This window comes from Heterocephalus glaber, unplaced genomic scaffold (genome assembly GCF_053883595.1).
Source record: "Heterocephalus glaber isolate CG9 unplaced genomic scaffold, H.glaber_assembly_v1.0 deba00000470, whole genome shotgun sequence".
In the NCBI taxonomy this organism is placed as follows: domain Eukaryota; kingdom Metazoa; phylum Chordata; class Mammalia; order Rodentia; family Bathyergidae; genus Heterocephalus; species Heterocephalus glaber.
This window is the reverse complement of record NW_028258145.1, coordinates 18,250,811-18,263,363: the sequence shown is the minus strand read 5'-3', so window position 1 is coordinate 18,263,363 and position 12,553 is coordinate 18,250,811. Positions and strand designations below refer to the sequence as shown.

The 12,553-nt window shown below is 36.3% G+C and overlaps 1 protein-coding gene across 6 annotated transcripts in view; it reads left to right on the top strand.

The window, feature by feature from the left end:
* Dnah6 (dynein axonemal heavy chain 6) overlaps positions 1 to 12,553 on the top strand; it is a 243,015-nt gene that overhangs the window by 62,032 nt on the left and 168,430 nt on the right. For 5 of the 6 annotated variants that reach the window (XM_087204323.1, XM_087204324.1, XM_021258241.2 and 2 more), the window contains 4 exons: positions 1,031 to 1,151; positions 3,418 to 3,569; positions 5,570 to 5,722; positions 9,391 to 9,642. In XM_087204323.1, coding sequence (XP_087060449.1) covers positions 1,031 to 1,151; positions 3,418 to 3,569; positions 5,570 to 5,722; positions 9,391 to 9,642 — 678 coding nt within the window. The remainder of the gene's footprint in view (positions 1 to 1,030; positions 1,152 to 3,417; positions 3,570 to 5,569; positions 5,723 to 9,390; positions 9,643 to 12,553) is intronic. The other variant, XM_087204322.1, reaches the window with a different exon arrangement.

Below are 12,553 nucleotides of genomic sequence, written 5' to 3'. Positions count from 1 at the left end.
TATGTTTACAGGGACGACCCTGGCAGATATCACCATACCAATATGTTAACATTACCAATAAGAAGTAAATTGACAGTATGTGCCTTGTGACATGACGCACTGAGAACACACTTCACTTCCATGATATTATGACAGAAGTGTGTAAGTGAATTCTAAGATTGAAAACTATATAAAACACACACAACTAAGATAATCTTCAAAATATAAAGGTCATGAAAGATAAAGAAAAATTCAGGAAGTGTCACAGATTAAAGAAATTCAAATAGTTATCACAAGATGTAATAAATGACCTGGGGATGGTAGTACACACTTATGATCCCAGCACTTTGGGAAGCTCAGGCAGGAGCATTGCAAGATCAACTCCTACCTGGGTAATTTAGCAAGATTCTGTCTCAAAATAAAATAAAAGGGGGTTGGGAATGTCACTCAGTGACAGAGCACACCAGGGCTGGATCCCCAGTACCACACACACAAAAATGATGGTCTACATGACATTGGACAGAACAGTGGACGAGGACAATGAAAATGCTTTCTTTTGATGCAAAAGACATTATTGGGACACATGGCAGAATTACATGTCTTATCATCATAAAATAAATTATTAATACCCATGTTAATTTTCCTGATTTAGATCATTACACTGTGGTTATGCAAGAAAATGTCCTTATGTTTGATAAATAAACCCTAAAATATTTAATCATAAAAGTTCCATGACTAGGAGGGGTTGAAGGGAAGGCAGGGGAAGGGGGAAAAAATAAGAACCAAGAGAGTATGTAAAGGTCCAGATTTCCAGTGATGAACGTCATTATATTGTACACCTAAAATGTACCAATAAAAGGATATACAGTTTTTTAAAAATGGTATCCTTCCTCATCAGTATATCACCAAGGCAAAGCTTACTGTCAGGCATAGAGCAGCGGTTGTGTGGTGTGTGTGTGTGTGTGTGTGTTTGCGTGCGCGCGCGTGCGTATAGCTATACCAAATTGAATTCTGCATTAGTAAAAATTGTTTGTTTGTTCGTAACATTTAGGAAACCATTCGTGCAGCATTTGAATCTGCCCGCTTATATGCAGCTACTTTTGAAAAGTTCCATATATTCTTTAAGGAAAATGAAAGTCTAGATTTACAAGCTCTTAAGCTTCAGGAACCTGGTAAGTTCTCTGTTTGTTCTTGCTAATTATTTTTTTATAAGAATACCAAAGTTTGTAGCCTAGGTTTCGGTTTGGTAGTATTTGGTGGCAGAAATGGTACCACAAAAAAAGTTCCAACAAAAAACAAATACAAATTCATTTCTAGGTTATTTTCCATAGAATTACTTTTTTCCTTTATCTTTTACTGACTGCTGTTGTTTTATTTTGAGAAATTATGGAAAACAATTTGCCCCTAATTATTTATTTTTTAGTATGAAGTTCTATCAGTGCAAAGACTGTATATTCTATATATGATGAGGAGTTTAAGGAATATATACATACCTCTACCAATTCCATTAAATAAAGTTTACATAACTTTTTCTATCTTAGGAGTTTTTTGTTGGGACCACATTGAGACCTGTTTGTGTGAATCAACAACTCTTAGTCATGAAATTAGATCCAAGGGGAAATTATTGTATTAGAAATATTTGACAAAGGAAAATAATCTACATTATCTAAGTGAAATTTTAGGCAAAGAAGTTCTCAAATAATAATGAAAGTCAAGTACATAAGACTTACTATTCAAAAATATGCTGCAAAACATTCATATTCTTTTCTATTTTATGACCTGTTTTTATGGCTTTATTTTTTATACAAAAAATAATCACATTGACCCTTTGCCTTATGATCCAGCACTAATTTTTTCTATAAATATCTTATGAGTTCCTTCTGATCATTTTTTATAATGCTGAAGTATTTTAAATCAATCATTCCATCTCTAAATTAAATAATTCAATATTCATCCCTAAAAAATGTTCCTACAAAGTCAGAATAACAGTGTCACATCCCGTCCAAAGAATTTGTTAATTGTTAAAGGAACTGTTGTACAATTATTAAACTTGTGCCATGTCTAAAATTCCCCAAGGAAAGCAGTTTACAGATGGCTCAGCCCATGATCTAGTCTAAGAGCAGGCATTGTATCTGGTTGTTATGTCCCTTAAGTTTTAAAAATCTGAAACAGACACTTTTTTTTAAGATACTCACCAGAGAGACCAAAATGAGACCCCATTTTAGAAAACAAAAAAATTAGACAGTTCTATTCCATTGTTCCTTGGCAACACTATCCACTGAGACTATGTATGTTAAACTGGAGTGAACAGACAGGGATATGATGTATAGCATCATCATGACACTAAGTCATGGAGCTTGGCAATTCACTGTGCAAAGTAGGCCTAATCCAAATACCAGTGTAGTCAATTAGGTCCTCTAAATTTTGAAGGCCCAGAAGATACAAGAGTTTAAATGACAAGCATCAGAGTTTAGGACTGCATATGCTTTAGAAAGAGTTGTTTTTGACAATGGTCTGATAAAAATATATTCAAGGATAATCAAGCTTCCATTGGCTCTGGGTACATGGTGGGGAGGTTGGGGGGCGGGTAAACAGAGGTAGGAAGATCATCAAAATGCAATTGCAGCATGCAAATTGACAAACTCCTTTACTGTGATGTAAGGTGCAGGAATGCTAGAGAGGTATTGGAAAGAAGAAGGGAGATAACAGCTATATTTGAGCTTTTGTGTTTCAAAATTTTGTTAGGAATATCCTCAAAATGCTTTACTTTTGGGTACCATGTGGGAGAACTCTTAGACTAAGCCCAACTTGAAACCAATCTAAGCCTAGAATCTACTCCATTCTAGGCTAGACCCTCTAATATTATGGTCATGTTTCAGAGATATTGCATTCAGTTCCAAACTACTGCAATAAAGCGAATATCACATGAAGAAAGTCACACACATATTTTCACTTCCTAGTGCATATAAAAGTTATATTTATACTCTGTGTAGAGATTAAGTGTACAATAGCCTATGTCTAAGAAACAATGTATATAACTTAATTTTAAAATATTTTATTGCTAAAAATGTTAATCCTCTGAACTACTGGAAAATGGAATCAATAGACTTACTCAACTCATGTTGCCACAAACCTTCAATTTGTTAAAACGCCTATCTGTGAAGGGCAGTAAAGTACAAAAAACCAGGAATACCAGAAGATGTTATTCTCACCTGTCATCTCTTCATGGGAGCCAGAAAACATATTTCCATTGTAAAATATGGATTAAAACTAAAACATTATAAAGCATTCTGAATTAATGCTTTAGAGTTACAGAGTATGGATCATAACATTATAAATACATGTATAAATTTATGAATGTAATGATTTTTAGTATATTTTATAATGATCCTTTAAAATTCAGTGTATTTTATGATTTATGTGAATTGTTTTATGTAGATGTTAAATACTTTGGTGAACAACTGGAAAAATACCACAAACAGCACAAAGATGCAGTGACTCTAAGACCCACCAGAAATGTAGGATTGTTGCTCATTGACACTAAACAACTAAAAGAAAAACTAATTCCATCACCTTTGCGATGCTTGGAGGTAACTACGAACTAAGAGAATTTTTAATTATGGTCTTTACAATAATTTCATTTTTTCACTGCAAAAATAAAACTATTAATTTTCTCATATTGCAAATATTGAAATTAACATAAGACTATTGTTCATTCTTAATAAAAAAGGAAGTCCATATTCTTTTTGTCACAGCATATTCAGCTTTTAGATGAGATTGCGAGAGGGATTGCAAGCCTAAAACCAGGTTCTAACTCTCACTTGTTTTTACTTTGTTGAATATTTCAAGACTTCCTGAGGAGAGATATCATTGTAACAGCCCAGTGTCCTAGTGGGAATGCCTGTTGATTTTAGGATACTGAGATCAAGTTTAATGGACCATTTCCTAATCGGAAACTGTCCCTAAAGGTCTAGAATAATTGACACAACCAACACAGTAATTTCCTTTGGAGCCAGTGCTTACCTGTGTGTTTTCAAATACATCTAGAGAGACAGTGGTATAGAACAGAGACTGGAGAATTCAAGAACCAATAATACAGTCTGCTCCTTGTCATATACAATTTGCTTACCTATTGTCTATGGCTGCTTTCTCACTCACTCCGTGGACAGAATTAATGGTTGTTACAGAGACTGTATGCTTTGTAAATCTGAAATATTTGCTATCTGAGCCTTATGGAAAAAGTTTGCTGACTCCTAGTGTAGCTAACAGAAGACAGAGCATTATATAAAAACTGAGGACCTGAGTGCTAGCCAGTAATTAGGTGTCTGTCTGTAGTTAGTTGTATGACACTGAACTTTCTTCTAAAGCTCTGCATCTTCATATGTTAAAAAAGAAAAAATATATATAATTGGAGCAAATTCAGTATCAATAGTTTTTAGCACTACTATACACCAAGACAGAGAAAACTAAACTCAAATTGGCTTAAACAATCAGAAAATTTATAGGTTTATGCATCTAAAAAGCCCAGAAATCGGATGAACATCAGGGAGGTTTCATCTTGTGGCCCAGTGATGTTACAAAGGATCTGAATTCTTTCCTTGCCCTTTCTGAGACTCCAATGGTTCGTCTTCATCCTGAAGCAAGCATTCTTTCACATTTGTGACACAGTTATTGAAAGCTCCACTGGTTACTTATCTCCCTGTTTGTGTACAAATAGAGAGAAGGAGAGATTTGGTGTTCTGAGAACACATCTCTTCCAGGAGTAAACAAAAGTCCTAGATTTCTTTCTCATTGGATCAACTAAGGTCAGAGGCCCACCCTCATCCAATCACTTTGGCAAAAGGAAGCCATGCTCATGTCTGAACAAGAAATCAATGGTCCCCAAACCACATACCTCCACCCAACAGGAAAGGAATAAGATTGATATTCAGGAGGGCAGCACATGTGCCCTACATAGGACAAAAAAGCTTTCAGAAACCATATTTGCAAGGTATCAGAGCATTTGGGCAAACTGTGTAGTAAGCTTGCAACCTATTCTGTTCCACAGATGACCTTCAAAATCTGACCTTCTGTTTTTTCATTTGAGTAGCAGTAATTTAATGAGAAAAATAACCCCTTTCGTACACACTGTTTCTTCCAAAACCCACTGATTTAACAAATGTCCAGTTAGGACTTGCTTAAAATATATAGTTAAATAGTAAAATAGTGAAATATCTGATTCCTGTCCTAGTCACTGGTGGGACAAATAGCTTACACTTACAGTGTAGAGGAGTTTATTTTGGCTCACATTTCAGAATTCTCAGTTCTTGCATGTCGATGGCATGGTGGAAGGGCCTGGGTGAAGGAAAGCTGCTCACATCATGGGGGCAGGAAGCAGACAGAGAAGGGAGCCTGGCCAGGGGTACACCCTTCCAGGTCACATCTCCAGTGACCTGCCTCCCCCAACCAGGCCTCACCTCCCAAAACAAGTCAGCTATAACACCCCCATGGTTCAGTAGTCTTCCAAAAGCCTCGCAGTTATGCACATGAGGTTCTTGGGGGACATCTAGGTATAAACTTTAACAGTTTCAATTTTCTTTTTCTTTCTTAGGTGTTAAATATTATGCTTCCTCGTTTAAGCAAGAAAAAAGTGGATGCCATTATCTCTGAGGCACAAGATGCAGAGTATAAGCTTGAGTTTATTCCCACTACTACTACAGAATATGTTAATAGCTTAGTATTTCTTGATGAAATTCAGGAACGGGTGAGTTGATTATCTCATAAAACTTAGTATTCCAGACTTTATGGTAGGAAAGGAAAATATATAATAAAAAAAAGTGAGGCTCTAAAGGTCAAGAAATGACTGTCAAAATGTCACAAACACTTTCAAAGTAAATGGATGCCCTACATTACAGCAATAATGCCAGCTAAAATTTACCAAACTATGATCAGCAGTCAGGCACTGTGTTAAATTTTTATATGCATTATATTTTTGATCCTTATAAAAACTTGAGAAGTATGAATAATTTTTTATCCTATAAGGATAAATAAGGAAAACTGAAACTAAAATAGATTATAGATTATGTTATCCAAGAACACAGCACTTGTAGATGGTAAAAAGCTGGAATTTAGGTTTGAGCCTCTTTAGCTGCAAAGCCAGTGTTTACAACTATAGTTATTGCGATTCTAAGTTTTAGTAAATGGTAATAGAATGTTAATTCAGATAGTAGTCATAATGAAAGTCTTAACCCTTGACCTATATCTGTTTAATAGTAAGGGAACTTTCTATAAGAATGAAAGAAACTAAACTCAAAATCACTTAATGGGGGGTAAAAAGTAGATATGGGGACTCAAGTGATGTAAATGAAGGCAACAATTTTCTCTCTCTCTCTCTCACACACACACACACACACATGCACGCACTCACACACACACCAATCACTCCTTTGTCTCTCTTGCTTCTTTCTTCCTGGAAATTTGGTTTCCTTTTCTTAGGCTCTTCCCAGTGGCTAACAGGATAGCATATGATCACAATAGCCTTTTTTTAAATTAATTTTTGTTCATATCAGTTTGGCATGGAAATAAAGATAAATTATTTTCTTAAATATCTGAAAATTGAAATGTTACAAATAAAAATATAAACTGAATGAAATAAGCCTTATATATCATTGACAAAATTAATAGTAAGGGCTATTTCACATGCCTGCAAAACTAACAATCTTGTCATTTCAAGAACAGCTCCTTCTCAAAGGAGCAGTAATTGTGTGTTTCCTTATATCTATACATCATCCCAAGAGTCTAAAGATGCTAAGCATTTCTCATTATTTGTATTCGTTAAGATTTTTTTGACAAATGTCCAAAATCTACTAGAGCTATCTTGGGCCAAAATCAGGTCCCCATTTATGGATTCAAAGTGTCTCAAGGGAATCCCTCTCCCCATTCAAGAGGGAACTGACCAGAGCAGGACAAGACAGCTCTAGGAATCACAGATAGTCCTGTCTCTCCATCTCTCCCTTTTACATCTCTGAGAGTTGGCTTCACTTCCTTCCCCTTGCAGACAGACTGCTCCTGCTTCTTCATCCTGCAGTGGCAAACATGGCCACCAGGAGCTTCTAAATGACAGGTTACAAACCACTGAGAGGAAATCTTTTCCAGTAAGGATTCTAAATGTCTAATAAATGGATTCAGATTCTCCCTTTGGTTCTGTAAACTATCAGGAAGATAGGATCACGTACAATCAATGGCTGTAGAAGGTAGATTGCTTCACTATGTGATTCCAGACCAGAAAGTGGCTTCACCATGCAGAAAAACTAAACTGTGTCCCATCTCCAGGGAGTTTCCCATGCTTTCTGGGTGGTGGGCTGAAGAAACAGCTTCCTTTGGGGATATGTTCTGTACACAGAGATTTTTCTGGAATCTTATCTGTTCAGTCAGCATATTTAGTGACTACCCATATATCAGGGTGCAAGGATAACAACCTCAAGTAAACCTGCTTTCAATGGGCTCAGAGTCTAGAATGAAAGCAATTATTGCACAGTGAGTTGAGGCACAAGATATTGTTATAGGAAATGGGGAGTTTGAGGTCATATTTCCCTATGGGTCACAACAGGCTTTGTAAAAGATGGAGGGTGAACTATGTCCTAAAGTACCTCAAACATTTGGGTAATAATACCAGGGAGAGGGGAAAACATATGCAAATACACAAGATAAGATAACAAAAGCAGGATTCGACAGTCGGTATATGCTTTGGAGAAAGGCCATTTGGTTCAGAAAGCTAAAGCAGTATTTTCAAGGACAGAGAAGAAGGTATAAATCAGAGAGATTACTGGACAACTGGATGAGAGGAAAGGAGTCTGAGATGACTCTTCAGGATGCCTCTGCAGTGAATGGGTTTATAGTGGTATCATACCAGTATAGATTGGGTAGACTGCATAATTCGTTGTCTGGTCAGAATACTTTTGAGATCAAAAGAGACATTATTAATGGTTAACCCAAGACAGTGTATGTATAAAACAGGACACTTCCTAGGGAAACTTAGATCTATGCTTAGCCAAAATACAAAGAAACACAGGAAAATGAACAAATCCTGTGTAGAGAGATGTCAAGAACATTGTTGAAAGTAACTAAAAGTCACAGACATCTTATCTTAGAAAAATGGGAAATTTGATTCTAAGTTTTCTTGGGTGTCCTCTGGCATCCAAAGATAAGAATAAACCCAATCCTTTCAAAAGGACAGGAACTATGGACTTAGAGGAACATAGAGAGACCAGAAAGGTCCCTCCTTTTCTCTCATCTCTAGAAAAGTGATTCTCAAAAGGTGGTCTCCAAACCAGCAGCATCAACGGAATGTGAAACTTGTTAGAATCCACTTTCTTAGATACACCCTAGACGTTCCGAATCAGTAATTCTGGGGGCAGGCTCTGCAAACTTTTTAAACAAGTTTTCCAGGACAGTGCCATGTAAGCTACAGGTTGAGAAGTATTTCTCTAAAAGCCGCTCTACAAGGGCCAGGGATTTAGCTAGTGGCCCGGCTCCTGCCTCACAAGTGCAAGCTCCTGAGTTCAATCCCCTGTACCAAAAAATAAATAAATAGAATAAAAGGCTTTCTTCAATAATCTTCTCATGTTAAGGACCTGATTTCTGCTTCCACACAAAACCAACGGGCTCTGGCAACAGCTGCAGTCTAAACCCTTACTGTGTTCGAGAGAAAGGTCAGACTGAGCTAGGTTCTCCAGGTCCCAGTGTGATACTGCTTGGCTCAGCCTTCGGCAAGGAGACTGGGCCAAGCTGTATGAATGTGGCAGCTTCCTCTACAACCTTGTGGTAGAATTGGAGGTGAGGGATTTCCTCACTCCCAATCAGGGGAAATCCCTTGCCAGAAAAGTAGGAAAGACAGAAAATACACTGTCCACTGAATATAGGACATGAAAGTGAAGACATTTAGTAGTCATTTGCACATAGTAATTTACTAAACAACCATAGATCTGGGTTCTAAATCTAGGAAGCCAGGAACACAGCTGCACACAAATCAAGAGCTGCTCCGGGACACTTGCTACTTAGCACGCATGCCTGGAAGCTCAGATATTACAGCCCAGTGTCCTTACAGCACCTAATTTTTTAGAAAACTTTAGATATTGGCACTTGGTAATGCTGATAGAGAACAATAGAGAGGGAGTGAGAGAGGAGAAATAGTTTTAAGAGCACCACTGACTGTGCTCAGCTCTGACCCCTTACCTCCTGGGCCTGATGACCCTATACTTATGATCCAGCCAACTTTAGCTGGTTGGATTGCAACATTACTGACTTCTCCTCATGTAATGACTTCACAGCTTAATGTTTATATTGCACGACAGCTGTCTCCTACTAGTCAAAATTGAAAAGGGTAGTCTAGGACTCTACTATTTTTAATGAGCAACCAATGTTTCTATTTAGATTGAAAGCCTTGAAGATGAAGGGAACGTTGTGGTTCAAATGTACAAGCTTATTGACCAATATCAGGTGCCCACACCTCCTGAAGACTTTGCTGTTTTTGCCACTATGAAGCCATCCATTACTGCTGTTCAGAACGCCATTGATAAGTCAGTGGGAGATAGAGAAACAAGCATTAAGCAATTTTGTCAGCATTTGGGTAGAGATCTTGAAGAGCTAAACAATGAAGTGAATGAAATAAAGCTGCAAGTACAGGTAATCTAATCAAGATTAAAAGATAATAATCCATGCAACTTTTACCTATTCATTTTTTGAACTAAAGATGTAATTGACAAATAAAATTATATATATTTACAGTTTATAATATGATATTTTGACATATGTGTACATTGGGAAATGTACTGCGATAAATAACCTATACTTATCTCACATACTTATTTTTTGTGTGTGTGTTGAGAACATTTTTTTTTCCCCATTATGTTTATTGGTACATTTTGGGTATAAAATACAGTTACATTCACCATTGGGATCTTGTACCATTACATGAGTATCTTGGTTCTTTTTTTTCCCCCTTCCCTTGCCCTCCCTTCACCCCCTCCACCCTTCCCTATTTGCAAAGACATTGCTTCCATTTTTTTCCTTTTCTCATATTTTTTCTTTTCCCCTTTTTCCCTTCCCCTACCCCTCACAATTCCCCTGAACCTTTAGACCTTTTCTTCCTGTTACACAATATCAATTATATATTTTTAAAATTACAATATCAATATCTAGGAGACATTACCACAGATTTTTACAGAATTTAAAAGGATATAGAAAGCATATTACAAAAATCTTTTTTGAAATAAATTTGACAACTTCTAAGAAGTACCTTGGAAGACAAATTAATGAAACTAACTCTGGAGGAAATATAAAATTTGAATAGCACCTATTAAAGAAAGTATATTCCTAGCTTGAAAACCTACCTATATGACAACAGCAGGCTCATATACATTTTAAATGAAAAATTATATCAAACATTTGCAGCAGAACAAATAAGGAACACTTCTCCCCTCATTTTAGGAACTCAACATTGTGCTAATCCTAAAACTGGATAAAGATAATAGAAGAAAAAAGTATGAACATAGATAGGAATTTGTTTAACAAAACAAACTCTTAGAAGTCAGATCTGGCAGAATGTAGAAAGTGGTTTTGTTATAGGGATGGCAGTGTTGGTTCAGCATTGGAAGATCCACCCCTAAAAGTCATCATTTTAACAGAGGAAAGGAAAAAGCCCTATGATCCTGTCACTAGTTGGAGAAAACGTACTGGACTAAATTCTACAGCTGTTCATGGTAAAAGCTATCAGGAGACTAGAAGTAGAACAGAACCTTCTCAACACATAAAAGACATGTACTCCATATTTCCAGCGAGAATGCCTTATATGAATGGAGAAGATACAATGCTTTCTCCTTAAGGTGGGGAACAAGGGCAGATATGCTTACTCTTTATCTGTCCATGAAACTTTGAAACCTAGTCCCCACCAAAATAGTCTGGCAATAAAATGACACAACTAGGATAGGATTGGCACGGCAGAAGCAAAATCTTTATATGTAGATGAAATGATCATCTACAGAGAAAATACTAAGAAATCTCTAGGAGCCCCTAGAACTTGTACTTGAATTTAGCAGGATTAGAAAACACAAGGTATATATAAAAATTCAGGTCTGTGTATACTTGCTATAAATGAAGAATTGGATATTGAACTTTAAAAGTTATGTAGGAGTACAAAGGACCTAGAAAAGTTAAAAACAAAAACAAAAACAGTGTTGGAAGACGTTTAGTACCTAATTTTAAGACTTCTTCTAAAGCTACAGTAATCAAGGCAGTGTTGGTGTAAGGAAAGACATATAGATCATTGGAATAAAACAGAGAATCTAGAAATTGAACCACACATATATGGTCCACTGAGTTTTGAAAGATTATTTAACATTAGCATTTTATAGAATAGAAACTCAATTCAAGAGCCGAGGAAGAGATAGTGTTTTCAGCAAATGGCACTAGAACACCTGGTATCTGTATATAAAAAATTAACCTCAACCCTTTTTTTCCATACATGAAAATAACTTGAAGTGATCTATGAACCTAAATAAGAAACCCTAAAAGTATAAAACTTTAAGAAGAAATTATAAGGGAAAATGTTTATGAATTCAGCGTAGGCAAGAACTACCTACGAAACAAAAGACATGATGTATAAAAGAAAAAAATTGATAAATGAGATTCCATCAAAATTTAGAACTTTAAATGACATCATTAAAATGAAAAGTAGTCCTTAAACAGACCCTATTTACAATGCATATAACCTATGACCAGAATATATAAAGAATTCTTAGAGCTCATTAATAGACAACCCAATTAAAAAGTAGACCTAAGAAGATGATAAATAGCCAGTATAGCACAAGGAAAGGTGTGCAACTCTTGAATCAGAAAAACACTAATCAGTACAATAACAAGATTGAAGTATACACTCATTAGGGAAATGAAGTTAAAAGTTTTAAAAGCCTTGTCATGACTTTTTCTTTTTGTTGGATTCTCCCCCTTTGCGTTTAATTTGTCACGCCCAATGGATACATTCTGCTGGTTGTTGTCTTTTCTTAGGGTATTGTCTAAAATTTTTTGGAGTGCCGGTTTGGTATTCATAAAATTCCTGAGGTGCTCTTTATCATGAAAGTATCTTATTTCTCCATCAATTTTGAAAGATAGTTTTGCTAGGTGCATCAATCTGGGTTGGAGGCTGTTTTCCTTTAGGGCTTGAAATACATCACTCCAAGCTCTTCTTGCCTTGAGGGTTTGCATTGAGAAGTCTGCTGTGATTCTGATGGGCTTTCCTTTGTATGTGATTTGTTTCTTTTCTCTCACTGCTTGTAGAATTTTATTCTTCTGTTGGATTTCTGGAATCCTAACTATTATATGCCTATGTGTAGATTCTTTTTAATTAAGGCTAGCTGGAGTCCTATATGCCTCACTTATCTGTATGTCAAGTTCTTTTCCCCTCCTTGGGAAGTTTTCTGCCATCACTTATGTGAAGAGTTTTTTTATGTCATCTGCACTCTCTCCTCTTTCTTCACTGACTCCAGTCAGTCTTATGTGATTCTTCTTTGCATCGCCTAGCAGCTGCTGGATTGATTTC